The sequence below is a fragment of the Pristiophorus japonicus genome, chromosome 14, assembly GCF_044704955.1.
Source record: "Pristiophorus japonicus isolate sPriJap1 chromosome 14, sPriJap1.hap1, whole genome shotgun sequence".
In the NCBI taxonomy this organism is placed as follows: Eukaryota; Metazoa; Chordata; class Chondrichthyes; family Pristiophoridae; genus Pristiophorus; species Pristiophorus japonicus.
In genome coordinates this window covers 36,132,662-36,146,039 of record NC_091990.1, presented here as the reverse complement: position 1 = coordinate 36,146,039, position 13,378 = coordinate 36,132,662, and the positions used below count along the sequence as shown (strand labels likewise).

At 43.1% G+C, this 13,378-nt stretch overlaps 1 protein-coding gene across 2 annotated transcripts in view; it reads left to right on the top strand.

Moving 5' to 3' along the window:
* The window catches only part of LOC139279356 (bone morphogenetic protein 7-like), a 95,965-nt gene that overhangs the window by 71,006 nt on the left and 11,581 nt on the right, over positions 1 to 13,378 (top strand). Inside the window, exons 4-7 of one of the 2 annotated variants that reach the window (XM_070898479.1) lie at positions 8,045 to 8,193; positions 10,595 to 10,786; positions 12,548 to 12,571; positions 12,897 to 12,958. In XM_070898479.1, the coding sequence (XP_070754580.1) occupies positions 8,045 to 8,193; positions 10,595 to 10,786; positions 12,548 to 12,571; positions 12,897 to 12,958 (427 nt within the window). Of the gene's footprint in view, positions 1 to 8,044; positions 8,194 to 10,594; positions 10,787 to 12,547; positions 12,572 to 12,881; positions 12,959 to 13,378 lie in introns of both variants that reach the window. The other variant, XM_070898478.1, reaches the window with a different exon arrangement.

The window sequence follows — 13,378 nt, the reverse complement described above, 5'->3', positions numbered from 1 at the left end:
AGGAAATAGCTGGCAGTACTGCCAGGAATGGTCAATTACTGGGCTGGGATTTGATGGAGGTTTGAGGATGGAGCTCGGGCAGAATGGAAATGAAGGAGAGACTCGGGAGGGATAGGAGTTGAGATTGCTAGCGGGGAGAAACTGAGCAAGATTGTGACAAATGGAGTTTGGGCAGCTGCTATGAGGACATGAGGGAGGCAGTCCATGCCTTTTTTTTTCAACAAATTAACATTTTTAGCTCATAACTCTGAAGGATAATATCAAACGTCGAGGTAAGGAGGAGAAACCTAGTCTCCCTACAACCCACACCCCACCCCCCAAAGCTCTGGTGGCTGGTAAGTATAGTTTGTGAAACACGTCCGAGATATTAACAGGATCGTCTTGAACCTGCATAACTGCACGTACTGTAGGTCAATAAAGCTTTAGCTTGAGATAGTGACTGAAAGTGTCTCTGAAATACTGCTGGTTTCATCTCAGTCCTTGGTTAACAGCTCGTGTTGACTGTCTGAGAGATTCCATTCATTTGCTAATCTACGCAATGTTCCTCCACACAAGGTTAGAGCAGGCTTTAATCTGAGGGGCCACACACAGCACATTCTGTTACCTTGTCATATCAGTACTTGAACTTGGAACTCTGCAAATAACATCAATCAGAATGCATCAGTTTGTTCTGCCCACATGCACAGTTGTTCAAAGGTCCTTCTCAAAAGGATTTGCTAAAGTAATGTTCAGGACTGAATATTACTTTAAAAGCATAACGGGATAGTGAAGAAAACTCTCTTGAAAGCATATTTGTGACTCTAATCCCCGCACACTTCTTTAATATATAAGTGTCCACTAGCCTGCCTTTTAAATAATACTTTTTTTCCCAATAGCTACAATATGCATTCCTGATTGGTGTTAACATTTACTTCCTGTTGTCAAGTTTCCACTTGCCCAAAATGTTCCTCACTCCCATCCTCTTTAACAATAACAACTTGCATTTATTTAGCGCCTTTAACTTAGTAAAAAGTCCCAAGGTGCTTCATAGGAGTGTTATAAAACAACATTTGACACCGAACACATAAGTGGATATTAGGGCAGATGAACAAAAGCTTGGTCAAAGAGGTAGGTTTTAATGAGCATCTTAAAGGAGAAAAGAGAGGCAGAGAGGCTTAGGGAGAGAATTCCAGAGCTTAGGGCCCAAGCAGCTGAAGGTAAGGCCACCAGTGCTGGAATGATTAAAGTTGGGGATCCACAAGATGACAGAATTGGAGGAACGCAGAGATCTCAGATGGTTGTAGGGCTGGAGGAGATTACCAAGATGGGGAGGGTCGAGACCATGGAGGGATTTGAAAACAAGGATGAGAATTTTAAAATCGAGCTATTACCGGATCGGGAGCCAACATGGGTCAGCGAGCACAGAGGTGATGGGTGACCGGGACTTGGTGCGAGTCAGGATACAGGCAGCAGAGTTTTGGATGCGTTCAAGTTTATGGCGGGTGGAAAGTGGGAGGCCAGCCAGGAGACCAATGGAATAGTCAAGTCTAGAGGGAACAAAGGCATAGGTGAGGGTTTCAGCAGCAGACGAGCTGAGGCAGGGGGTGAGACAGGCGATATGGAAGTAGATGGTCTTTGTGAAGAAGCAGATAGGTGGTCGGAAGCTTATCTCAGTTTCATATAGGATGTCAAGGTTGCGATCACCTGGTTCAGCCTCAGACAGTGACCAAGGAGAGGGATGAAGTCGGTGACTGGGGAACGGAGTTTATGACAGGGACCGAATACAATGGGTTCAGTCTTCCCAATATTTAGTTGGAGAAAATTTCTGCTCATCAGAGTGACAAAACAGAGAAAGTGGAGGGCTTGAGAGAGGTGGTGGTTAGGTAGGGCTGCGTGTCATCAGCGTACATGTGGAACCTGACGTTGAGTTTTCAGATGATGTTGCTGAGGGGCAGCATGTAGATAAGAAATAGGAGGGGGGCCAAGGTTATATGTTTGGGGATCAACAGAGGTAATGGTGCAGGAGCAGGAAGAGAAACCATTGCAAGTGATCCTCTGGCTACGATTAGATAAATAAGAATGGAACCACGCGAGTGCAGTCCCACCCAGCTGGATGACAGTGGAGAGGCGTTGGAGGAGGTTGGTGTGGTCAACTGTGTCAAAGGTTGCAGACAAATCGAGAAAGATGATGAGGGATTGTTTACCAGGGTCACAGTCACATCGGATCTCATTTCTAAGTTTGATCAGGACCGTTTCAGCGCTGTGTCAGGGGCAGAAACCTGATTGAAGGGGTTCAAAAATGGACTTGCGGGAAAGATGGGCCTGGATTTGGGAGGAGAGCACACATTCAAGGCCATGAAGAGGAAAGGGATATTGGATAGTGGGATAGTTGGATAGTTTGCAAGGACAGTGGGGTCAAGGATAGTTTTTTTTGAGGAGGGTCATGACGGAAGATTTGAAGGGAAGGGGAACAATACCTGAGGAGAAGGAACCGTTAACAATATCAGCTAACATGAGAGCCAGGAAGGGAAGTTGGGTTATCAGCAGTTTGGTAGGAATAGAGTCGAGCGTGCAGGAGGTAGGTCTCATGGACAAGATGAGCTTGGAGAGGGCATGAGGGGAGGCAAGAGAAATTAGAGTAAGGTGTGAGTTCAGGGCTAGAGCCAGAGGAACCTATGGGGAAGTTTGGCTTGGTGGGGTAGCCCAGGGAAGGGAAGGAAGCACCAGATGTGCCTGATTGTATGGTCTCAATCTTAGTGACAAAGAGGTTCACGAACTCCTCGCACTTGTTGGAAGCTCCAAGGTATTCTGGCTCGCTGCGTTCCAGCGAGTTGACTTCAAAATTTGTGCCCTTTCAACTTTGTCCATTACCTTTCCCTATCCTACCTTGTTTAGTAACTAGTTCCCCCTGGTACTCCTCTTGTTCCCCCTGGCACTTGTTGTGTATGCAATAACTCAGTAGACTGAATATTGTAAACTCCGAACAGATACAAACCTGGCTCTACTTTATTAGGGCCCAATGTGATTACATTACAAGATGGCTGGCCTTTTATACCTGGGCCGCCCACACGTGCGCACAGCCCAATGACCTCCGATAGCGGTGCCACCTGGTGGCTAGTAAACTCTAGGATGCATACATGACAGTATTCCCTCTCTAGTTCCCCCCGGTACTCCCTCTCTAGTTTCCCCCGGTACTCCCTCTCTAGTTCCCCCCGGTGCTCCCTCTCTAGTTCCCCCCGGTACTCCTCTGGTTCCCTCTGGTACTCCCTCTTGTTCCCCCTGGTACTCCTCTGGTTCCCCCTGGTATTCCCTCTTGTTCCCCCTGGTACTCCCTCTTGTTCCCCCTGGTACTCCCTCTCTAGTTCCCCCCGGTACTCCCTCTTGTTCCCCCCGGTACTCCCTCTTGTTCCCCCCGGTACTCCCTCTCTAGTTCCCCCTGGTACTCCTCTGGTTCCCCCTGGTATTCCTCCTGTTCCCCCTGGTACTCCCTCTTGTTCCCCCTGGTACTCCCTCTCTAGTTCCCCCCGGTACTCCCTCTTGTTCCCCCCGGTACTCCCTCTTGTTCCCCCCGGTACTCCCTCTCTAGTTCCCCCTGGTACTCCTCTGGTTCCCCCTGGTATTCCTCCTGTTCCCCCTGGTACTCCCTCTTGTTCCCCCTGGTACTCCCTCTTGTTCCCCCTGGTACTCCCTCTTGTTCCCCCTGGTACTCCCTCTCTAGTTCCCCCTGGTACTCCTCTTGTTCCCCCTGGTACTGCCTCTCTAGTTCCCCCTCCAGTTTCCTCTCTAGTACTCCCTCCTTACTTCCCTCCATCTTTCCAAATGTTCAATTTTGAAAAACCTCCTTAAAACCTTACTGTTTGATCATGGCCTTGGTCTGTCGCCCTGACCCTCTCCATTCTTCCTTTCCCCCCTCTTGTTTAGCATCCCCGATTTATTGTTCTCTTCATTGTAAAGTGCTTTGAGTTGCTGTCCTACATGTGATTTTCAGACCAATCCAGTGCTCACATATAATCAAGAATGATGCTGTTATGCTTAATCAGTGAATTCCTGAAACCGACAAACATATTACAAATGTATATGCAAAATTAGAGGCGTGGGCGCAGTGAAAATAACAGAATTTGTGTTTTTTGGTATAAAACAGCAAAATAAGATAAAGCTTGATCTCTTCCGGTTTTCTGGTGTAGCTTTCCTGAAAACACAATGTAGGTTGTTCCATTCAATGTACTGTTTAGTTGGAAAAAAAGACTTACATTTATATAGCGCCTTTCACGACCACTGCACGTCTCAAAGTGCTTTACAGCCAATTAAGTACTTTTGAAGTGTGGTCACTGTTGTAATGTGGGAAACGCGGCAGCCAATTTGCGCACAGCAAGCTCCCGCAAACAGCAACGTGATGATGACCAGATAATCTGTCTTTGTTATGTTGATTGAGGGATAAATATTGCCCAGGACACCGGGGATAACTCCACTGCTCTTCTTCGAAATTGTGCCATGAGGATCTTTTACGTTCACCAGACAGATCAGACAGGGCCTCGGTTTAACGTCTCATCCGAAAGACGGCACTTCGGACATTGCAGCGCTCCCTCAGCACTGCACTGGAGTGTCAGCCTAGATCTATGTGTTTTAAGTCCCTGGAGTGGGATTTGAACCCGCAACCTTCTGCTGCCCACTGAGCCACAACTGATACGCAAGTAAAGCATGTTACACGTGTGACAGTGAAAATCTTTTCTTTGAAATTTCGCATCGTTTACTCTTATATTTCAAATGCTTACACCATCTGTACTTTTAATTATGTTTATCTCTGAATTGAAAACAAATCATGACTATAAATAGTTGAATTTCTAGAAAGCCTGTTGAGGTTTAGAAGGGGGTCCTAAAATACATCAATTTAAGTATAATTATTTAAGCAGAACCTTTGAGTAACTGGCACCAGTACTGGGGTAAGAGGGAGCTGTTCCGTTGGGACTAGGGTCCTGGCGAAACAAATAACTACGGCTGTAGAGAGGGTTTTAAACTAATTAGTGGGGGCGAGGGTTCAGGTGAGCAGAAATTTAACAAGTCAAAGAATAAGAAGGCAATAGAGCACTGGGAGAAATGAAAACCAGAGCGTGCCAGGAAGGGACAGAATATATAAACTTAAAAGTGTATCAGAAAGTGGGATCAAAGCAGGAAAAAGTGGTAAACAAAAATGTAAAAGCTCTTTATCTGAATGTACGTAGCAGTCGTAACAAAATCGATGAGTTGATGGTACAAATAGATACAACAGTCATTGAAAGTTGGCATGCAGGTACAGCAGGCGGTGAAGAAGGCAAATGGTATGTTGGCCTTCATAGCTAGGGGTTTTGAGTATAGGAGCAGGGAGGTGTTACTGCAGTTGTACAGGGCCTTGGTGAGGCCACACCTGGAATATTGTGTTCAGTTTTGGTCTCCTAATCTGAGGAAGGACGTTCTTGCTATTGAGGGAGTGCAGCAAAGGTTCACCAGACTGATTCCCGGGATGGCAGGACTGACATATGAGGAGAGATTGGATCGACTGGGCCTGTATTCACTGGAGTTTAGAAGGATGCGAGGGAATCTCATAGAAACATATAAAATTCTGACGGGATTGGACAGGTTAGATGCAGGAAGAATGTTCCCGATGTTGGGGAAGTCCAGAACCCGGGGACATAGTCTAAGGATAAGGGGTAAGCCATTTAGGACTGAGATGAGGAGAAACTTCTTCACTCAGAGAGTTGTTAACCTGTGGAATTCCCTACCGCAGAGAGTTGTTGATGCCAGTTCATTGGATATATTCAAGAGGGAGTTAGGTATGGCCCTTACGACTAAAGGGATCAAGGGTTATGGAGAGAAAGCGGGAAAGGGGTAATGAGGTTAATGATCAGCCATGATCTTATTGAATGGTGGTGCAGGCTCGAAATGCCGAATGGTCTATTCCTGCACCTATTTTCTATGTTTCTATGTTTCTAAAAGGTTACTGCACAAGATAAACGTTCACAGGGTTGGGGGTAATATATTAGCACGGGTAGAAGATTGGCTAACTAACAGAAAACAGAGAATCGGGAAAAATGGGTCATTTTCCAGTTAGCAAACAGTATGCCGCAGGGATCGGTGCTGGGGCCTCAACTATTTAGTCTATATTAATGACTTGGATGAAGGGACCGAGTATAATGCAGCCAAGTTTTCTGATGATACAAAGATGGGTGGGAAAGCAAATTGTGAGGAGGACATAAAAAATCTGCAAAGAGATATAGACAGGCTAAGTGAGTGGTCAAAAATTTGGCAAAAAATAGAAAAGCAAATTATAATTTAAATGAAGAAAAATTGCAAAGTGCTGCAGTACAGAGGGACCTGGGAGTCCTTGTGCATGAAACACAAAAAGTTAGTATGTAGCTGCAGCAAGTAATCAGGAAGGCAAATGGAATGTTGGCCTTTATTGCAAGGGGGATGGAGTATAAAAACAGAGAAGTCCTGCTATAACTGTACAGGGTATTGGTGAGGCCACACCTAGAGTACTGCATACAGTTTTGGACTCCGTATTTAAGGAAGGATATATTTACATTGGAGACTGTTCAGAGAAGGTTCACTAGGTTAATTTCAGAGATGAGGGGTTATGAAGTTAGATTGAGTAGGTTGGTACCTATACTCATTGGAGTTGAGAAGAATGAGACGTGATCTTATCGAAACATATAAGATAATGAGGGGGCTCGACAAGATGGATGCAGAGAGGATATTTCCACATAGGGGAAACTAAGACTAGGAGGCATAGTCTCAGAATAAGGGTCCGCCCATTTAAAACTGAGATAAGGAGAAATTTCTTCTCTCAGAGAGTTGTAAATCTGTGGAATTCTGTGCCTCAGAGAGCTGTGGAAGCTCGGTCATTGAATATATTTAAGGCGGAGATAGACAGATTTTTGAGCGATAAGGGAAGAAAGGATTATGGGAAGGGCAGGGAAGTGAAGCCGATTCCATGATCAGATCAGCCATGATCTTATTAATGGTGGAGCAGGCTCGAGGGGCCAAATGGCCTACTCCTGCTCCTATTTCTTATGTTCTTATGTAACATGATGCACGATTACAGAGATATTTATTAAAGAAGGAAAAATGCAAGTTAATTTATCTTGCTGGGATTTAGGTTGCATAATATTTTTTGGTCTTCACCCATACTCTAATCAAATGGGCAGCAAAGGTGAAGAGGTGTGGCACCCTTGTGAGACTTGTAAAGATTTAGAGGAAGGATAACACTATAGGATAGAATTTGCACGGCCCCACTCTAATGGTGGGGATTTGAATGCAGCAATGCATTCAAATGTTCTCAGTTGCTGTGAGGCCCCACCAGCAGCAGACATCATTTACCCTAGTCTCTCTCTCTCTCTCTCTCTCTCTCTGTATGTATATATATATATATATATCTCTGGCCCAGAATTTGCGGTCGGAGGCTTCCCGCGGGCGGATGTCTCCGACAGCAAAAATTTCTATGAAAGTACCCGTTGTTCCCGGAGTTTCCGAGACTTCTGGTCCTGGGCCTCTATGCGAAGGCCTGCGTAGAAGCCCATTTATCCCAGCAGAGTGTGCATTTCGTACGCATCACTGGGATCACTTGGGCTGGCCCAACCAATCAAGAGTAGGGGGATCCCCATTCCAATCACCATAAGTATGAATGGGAATACCCTCAAAAACATACAAGCACCTAAGATTAAAAAAAATGTAAACATCACATATTTAAAATTAATCAAAATGGAATTTAATTACTTAAAACAAAAATTTTAGTTTTTGAAAAATAAATTTACATATTTTAAAGGGTCTAAAAATAAACTTATCATATAGGATTTAAAATGTTTAAATTATTGAAAACAATGGATTAAGTCTTATGCTGATAAAAGCAGGCCTTACACTGTATGTCACGAGAGACCCTCTAATTTTATAAATCTTGCAAATTGAACCAGCAAGAAATACGGCATTCACAAATTAAAATAAAGTTCCATTCTACGAGGTCACAGATCAGGATATTACTGAAGTCCCTACATATCGGGCTCAAATTGGTTTAATTCATTTTTTTTCCACTTAGAGAACCAGAGCTCCTCCTATTGGACAATCAAGAAGTGTGGCCCACAGAAGAAGGGTGGCTGGAGTTTGACATCACAGCAACCAGTAATGATTGGCTGATGAATCCGCATTATAATCTGGGCCTGCGTCTTTGTGTGGAGACTGAGGAAGGTACTGTATTTAACTGTCACATACGGTATGGTCAAGGACCGGAGTGACCTATTAATAGCACACTCCATATGGCCCTACAATTAATTTTTATTTGTCGTAACATTTTTCCCCTGACAGCAAACCACACCCTTGTCCAAATTCTTACAGCTCAAACTATTGTAGGGTCTTATCCTAGAGTATTCCTATAATGGAAATGTTAATTTAAAGTAAATGTTTTAATCTGGTATTGATTCAATCCTCATTCATTCCAACATGAAAGCTTCCTGGTTTAGAAGGAGATTTTTAGAATGTTTGTAGTCCTTAACCAGCTATACAACTGGTTCATTACTGGATTAGCAGATGTAATTACACCAGATTATCTCTCTTGCCTCAATAACAATATAACTCTGAACATCTGGGAACACTAACTCCTAAATCTGTCCTATTGACGCTGCAGTTTCAATAACTGAAGGATGGAAACATGCCAGCATCCAGGGACCGCCTGTTCTGCCCGAGGCACCTCCTCTTCCTTGTTAACTGTTATTACCTGCAATTGGGCTTCTTCTAAGAACATTTTAAAAGCACACCAAATAAAATCAGCAGATGTGTCAACCACATACATCCTCGGAATTAAAAAAAAAGTTTTAGCTTTCTTTCACCCCATTTTTAAAATCACGAAAACAGACGGCTAATTTCTAGATACGAGTAGCGAAACCACTAAACAGGATTTTGCTTTGTGGTTTAACCACTCATCCCTAGAAACGAACCTTTTGTTTTGGCTATTGCTGGAGGGTGGAGCAAAGGCTATCTCACAGTGGCCATGTTTTTACACTGCTGCATACTTAATATTGGGAGTCTGCTACTGTTATACTGGTGAAGACTTTAGATTTAGTTCATTGGAAGTAAACAAAGAGCACCAAAAAATTATGCTGAATTTATGCAAGTGCTCCAAATTCACTGGGCCGAAAATTGCAGCCTCTCCAGGTGCGTACGATGTGCGCACGCACCTGAAAAGACCGAGCAAATGTCAGTTCTCGGCACGTGATGAGAACCAGCTTTTGCAATCTGTCAAAATTTCTTTTAACAGATCGCACGTATCCCCGGGAGAAGGACATTGGTGGACGCAGATGTGGGCTATTTGCCCAACTCTTGCCCAGCGAACATCCTTCAAACTCTTACGCCTGGTTACCAGCATAAGAGTTTTAAAACATAGAAAAATTAAATGTGTTTACTTATTTTTATGGTAAAAACCCTGTCTATGAAAGTAATGTTTTTGTAAACACTGTTAAAACATTTTTTTTTAAATTACAAAATAATACATTTTTCTCAAAAACATTTAATTTTATGCAATTTCTATTAATTATAAAAAAGTAGTGTTTTTTAAATTTATGTTGATGTTTTATGTGATTTTAGGAGTGTTCTCATTGATAGATATGGGGGCTCGGAGTGTACTATGAATGAGAATACAACATTGTGATTGGTGGTCCAGGCCCACGTGATTCCAGGATACGCATATGATCCTGGAAGACATGTTCCTGTACGCCGGACTACAAAACTAGGCCTCCGAGCGCAATCCAATGTTCCTCCGGGACCATCACGTATTTTTGTTAAAAAAATTTTGGTCGTTGGCTTTCACCCGCAGGAAGCCTCCGACCGCAATTTTCCCCCCAATATGTTACTATAGTATGTTAAAAAGATATTCCTTATTTTTTTTTTCTTTCTCTCTCTACATATCTCTAAGCCACACCCCATACCTGGCTCATAGAACAGGCAGACAGACTGCTGCTCAATGGTTGCCAATGCCACTCTGAAACCATCCACAAGATTCGTACTACAGTTGTTCCTCCAAGTTTCGCTTCTGGATTTCGTGGAAGTGACTATGCTGCCCATGGCAGTGCAGCGGAGACCAGGAACTTACCGTGTGGTAAATTCGAAGTGAAATCTTGTGGCTTACTGCTCCATGGCACAGTTTGCAGATGGTCCCATGTGTTGTACTGCTGTGAATCCCAATTTTATATCTCTTTGTGGCCATGTGGGGATTCTGACAAATGAGAAATTAACTCTGCAGAAACTAATTTTATGCTGTCATGAGCATCCAGTATAGTGATATTGAAGATTGTGGAGGACAAATCCAGTTCAGTGAGGGAGGGAAACTCAGAGAACCATTTTGCAGGACCACTGCAGTGCGCCTCCTTGTGGATGATTCGAGAGTGGCATTGGCAGTGATCCAGCAGCAACCTGCCTGCCCATTTGATGAACCAGGTATCCAGTGTGGCTTGGAGTGATGAAGAGAGAGAAAGAAAAAAAATTGATAATAAAGAAATACTTTTTTAACAAAAATCTATCCAAATGATATTTAATATAGCAGTCGTGTTAAACTGGTTCTTTTGCTAATTGTTTATTTATTTTTGTTAAGCTCCAGGACACAGTCTGGACCCTGACTCTATTGGGCTGGTGGGACGACGAGGAGCGCGCTCAAAGCAGCCATTCATGGTGACCTTTTTCAGAGCAAGTCAGGCACCTATTCGTACAATACGGGCTACTAAACCACGCAGAGGTCGTAAGAAATACAGCCAATCACAGGAGTCCTGTGAAAGACTGCCGAGCATGTCAGGTAACTCAATGAATATGCATATATAGTAAACATTAAGTCCAGACTAAATTTTAATTAAACCATAAGTCCAATTTAGAATCCTTGGGGCTGGAAGTTCTCTAACCTTGCGCCAGGTTTTTTGGCGCTATTTCGCCTTTTTGGCGGGAAATTCCCTGAAGTCTTGCGCCGGCGGTTTTTAAATACCGCTGGGGAGCGGACCGCCGGTGTGCAAGATTGGAAAATGCACTTTCGCCCGATATTTGGCTCGCAGTGCACCCATAGATAGGACCCAAAAAACGGCAGGGTAAAACCTGCGTTGCAGCCTTGGAACAGCGGTAGGTGTGAAAACCTGCAAAAAAGATAAGTTACATTTTTTATTTTTTTATTCTTTTGCAGCGATTCGATAGAAAAGGGTCTTGTGAATGTTTTGTGATTTTTTTTTACTTTTTGTTTTTTGGAATTTTTGGGGGGTGTTTTCTCCCCTCCCTAAGCGGCCTCGGAGAAAAGTTGGGGAAAATTTGCGGTTTGCGCCATGAATCCTCGTGCAATGCCGATTTTTACCCTTGTGCGCATTTTTTACTGAATGTTAGGCCTCGAAATCATAGCAAAGTCATAGCGGTACTTTTGGTAGAAAAATACCGCTATGACCAAAAATTGAATTTCTTGCCCTTAGTTCCCTTTTGTGTCATGAAAGACACATGCTACTTGTCTACTAACTTGAATCAAAGCTGATTTAGAATAAATGTTAATAGTTGTAATGTGTTTTATTTTTGATGCTGGTGTCACAGTCCTCAAGGGGCTACGGTTTGATTAGAATTGCTGGTAAGTGGATAGGCACTGTGGAGTGGTTAAAGAACATAAGAAATAGTAGCAGGTGTAGGATATTTGGCCCCTCGAGCCTGCTCCACCATTCAATGAGATCATGGCTGATCTTCTACCTCAACTCCACTTTCCTACACTATCCCCATATCCCTTGATTTCCTTATTATTCAAAAATCTATTGATCTCTGTCTTGAATATACTCAACGACTGAGCATCCACAGCCCTCTGGGGTAGAGAATTCCAGACATTCACAATCCTCTGAATGAAGAAATTTCTCCTCACCTCAGTCTTAAATGGCCGACCCCTTATTCTGAGATTGTAACCCCTGGTTCTAGACTCCCAAGCCAGGGAAACATCCTCCCTGCATCTACCCTGTCAAGCACTGTAAGAATTATGTATGTTTCAATGAGATCACCTCTCATTCTTCTAAACACTAGAGAATATAGGCCTAGACTACTCAATCTCTCCACGTAGGACAATCCCCCCCATCCCAGGAAATCAGTCTGGTGAACCTTCGTTGCACTCCTTCTTTGGCAAGTATATCCTTCCTTAGGTAAGGAGACCAAAACTGTACACAATATTCCAGATGCGGTCTCACCAGGGCCCTATATAATTGCAGTAATCCTCTTGTAACAAAGACCAACATACCATTTGTTTTCTTATTTACTTGCTGTACCTGCATGTTAACTTTCAGTGATTCGTGTACAAGGACACCCAGGTTACTCTGAACACCAACATTTTCCAATCTCTCACAGTTTAAAAAATACTCTGTTTTTCTATTTTTCCTATCAAAGTGGAGAACTTCACATTTCTCCACATATATATTCCATTTGCCATGTTCTTGCCCACTCACTTAGCCTGTCTATATCTCCTTGAAGTCTCTTTGCATCCTCCTCACAACTTACATTCCCACCTATTTTCTAAGTGCCCTGTCACCACGATCTTAATAGTAGATTCTAGTATTTTCTGATGTCAGACTAACTAGTCTGTAGTTCACATTTTAAAGATGTCATAGCATGCTGGGAGAGAGCAAGGATGGAGCAGGCAACCTGGAAAAGGTCTAAATTATAAACAAAAATAAAAATCTTAAAATGCTAGCTTTAAATAATCAGGCATTGTAAGATATCTTATGGGAGACACAGTGTGTGCTCCATCTTCACCCAAGCAAAAGAATCTGCTGTGCAGCTTCACCAAGGTCTGGCACTGATTTCCACATTGCTAATTTAAACTAAAAGACAAGTAGGTTGGCGATCACAATATGATTTATTTATTTTTTTATTATGTGTGCAATCAGCCCATAATTCTGGAGATCAGAGGCGCGTATGCAAGAGACACGATCTGTATGTTAGCTTCCGAGACCTTGGCTGGCAGGTAAGTTGACTCTTTCTGCGATGCTCAGAACGTGTGCATAGGTGGATTTAGAGTGTACATTAGTGGGAGCATTGGTTATTGTAGACCTTTCACTTCTACAAGGTGCTATTTTTATTTGCTCTAGTGATTTGCTTTTTATTAAATATTGTTGATCGTAAATTCTTGACGACATTAATAATTTTTAACACAATGGCCATAACTAAAGGCCACTGATAATCAGGTATATTTTCTGTTTTAGGACTAAGTATTAAAGTTCAGCGATTTCTGTTTGTGAGTGGCACCAGTCCATCACGTGTATCCCGATTTATGCTTGGCAGCAACTGGCCAATGTGTGTGCACCTACACTGACATTCATTTGCACCGAAAAAAATAGTTGCAACTTTCACCAAAGTAAAATTTCATTTTGCCGCTGCGGTACCC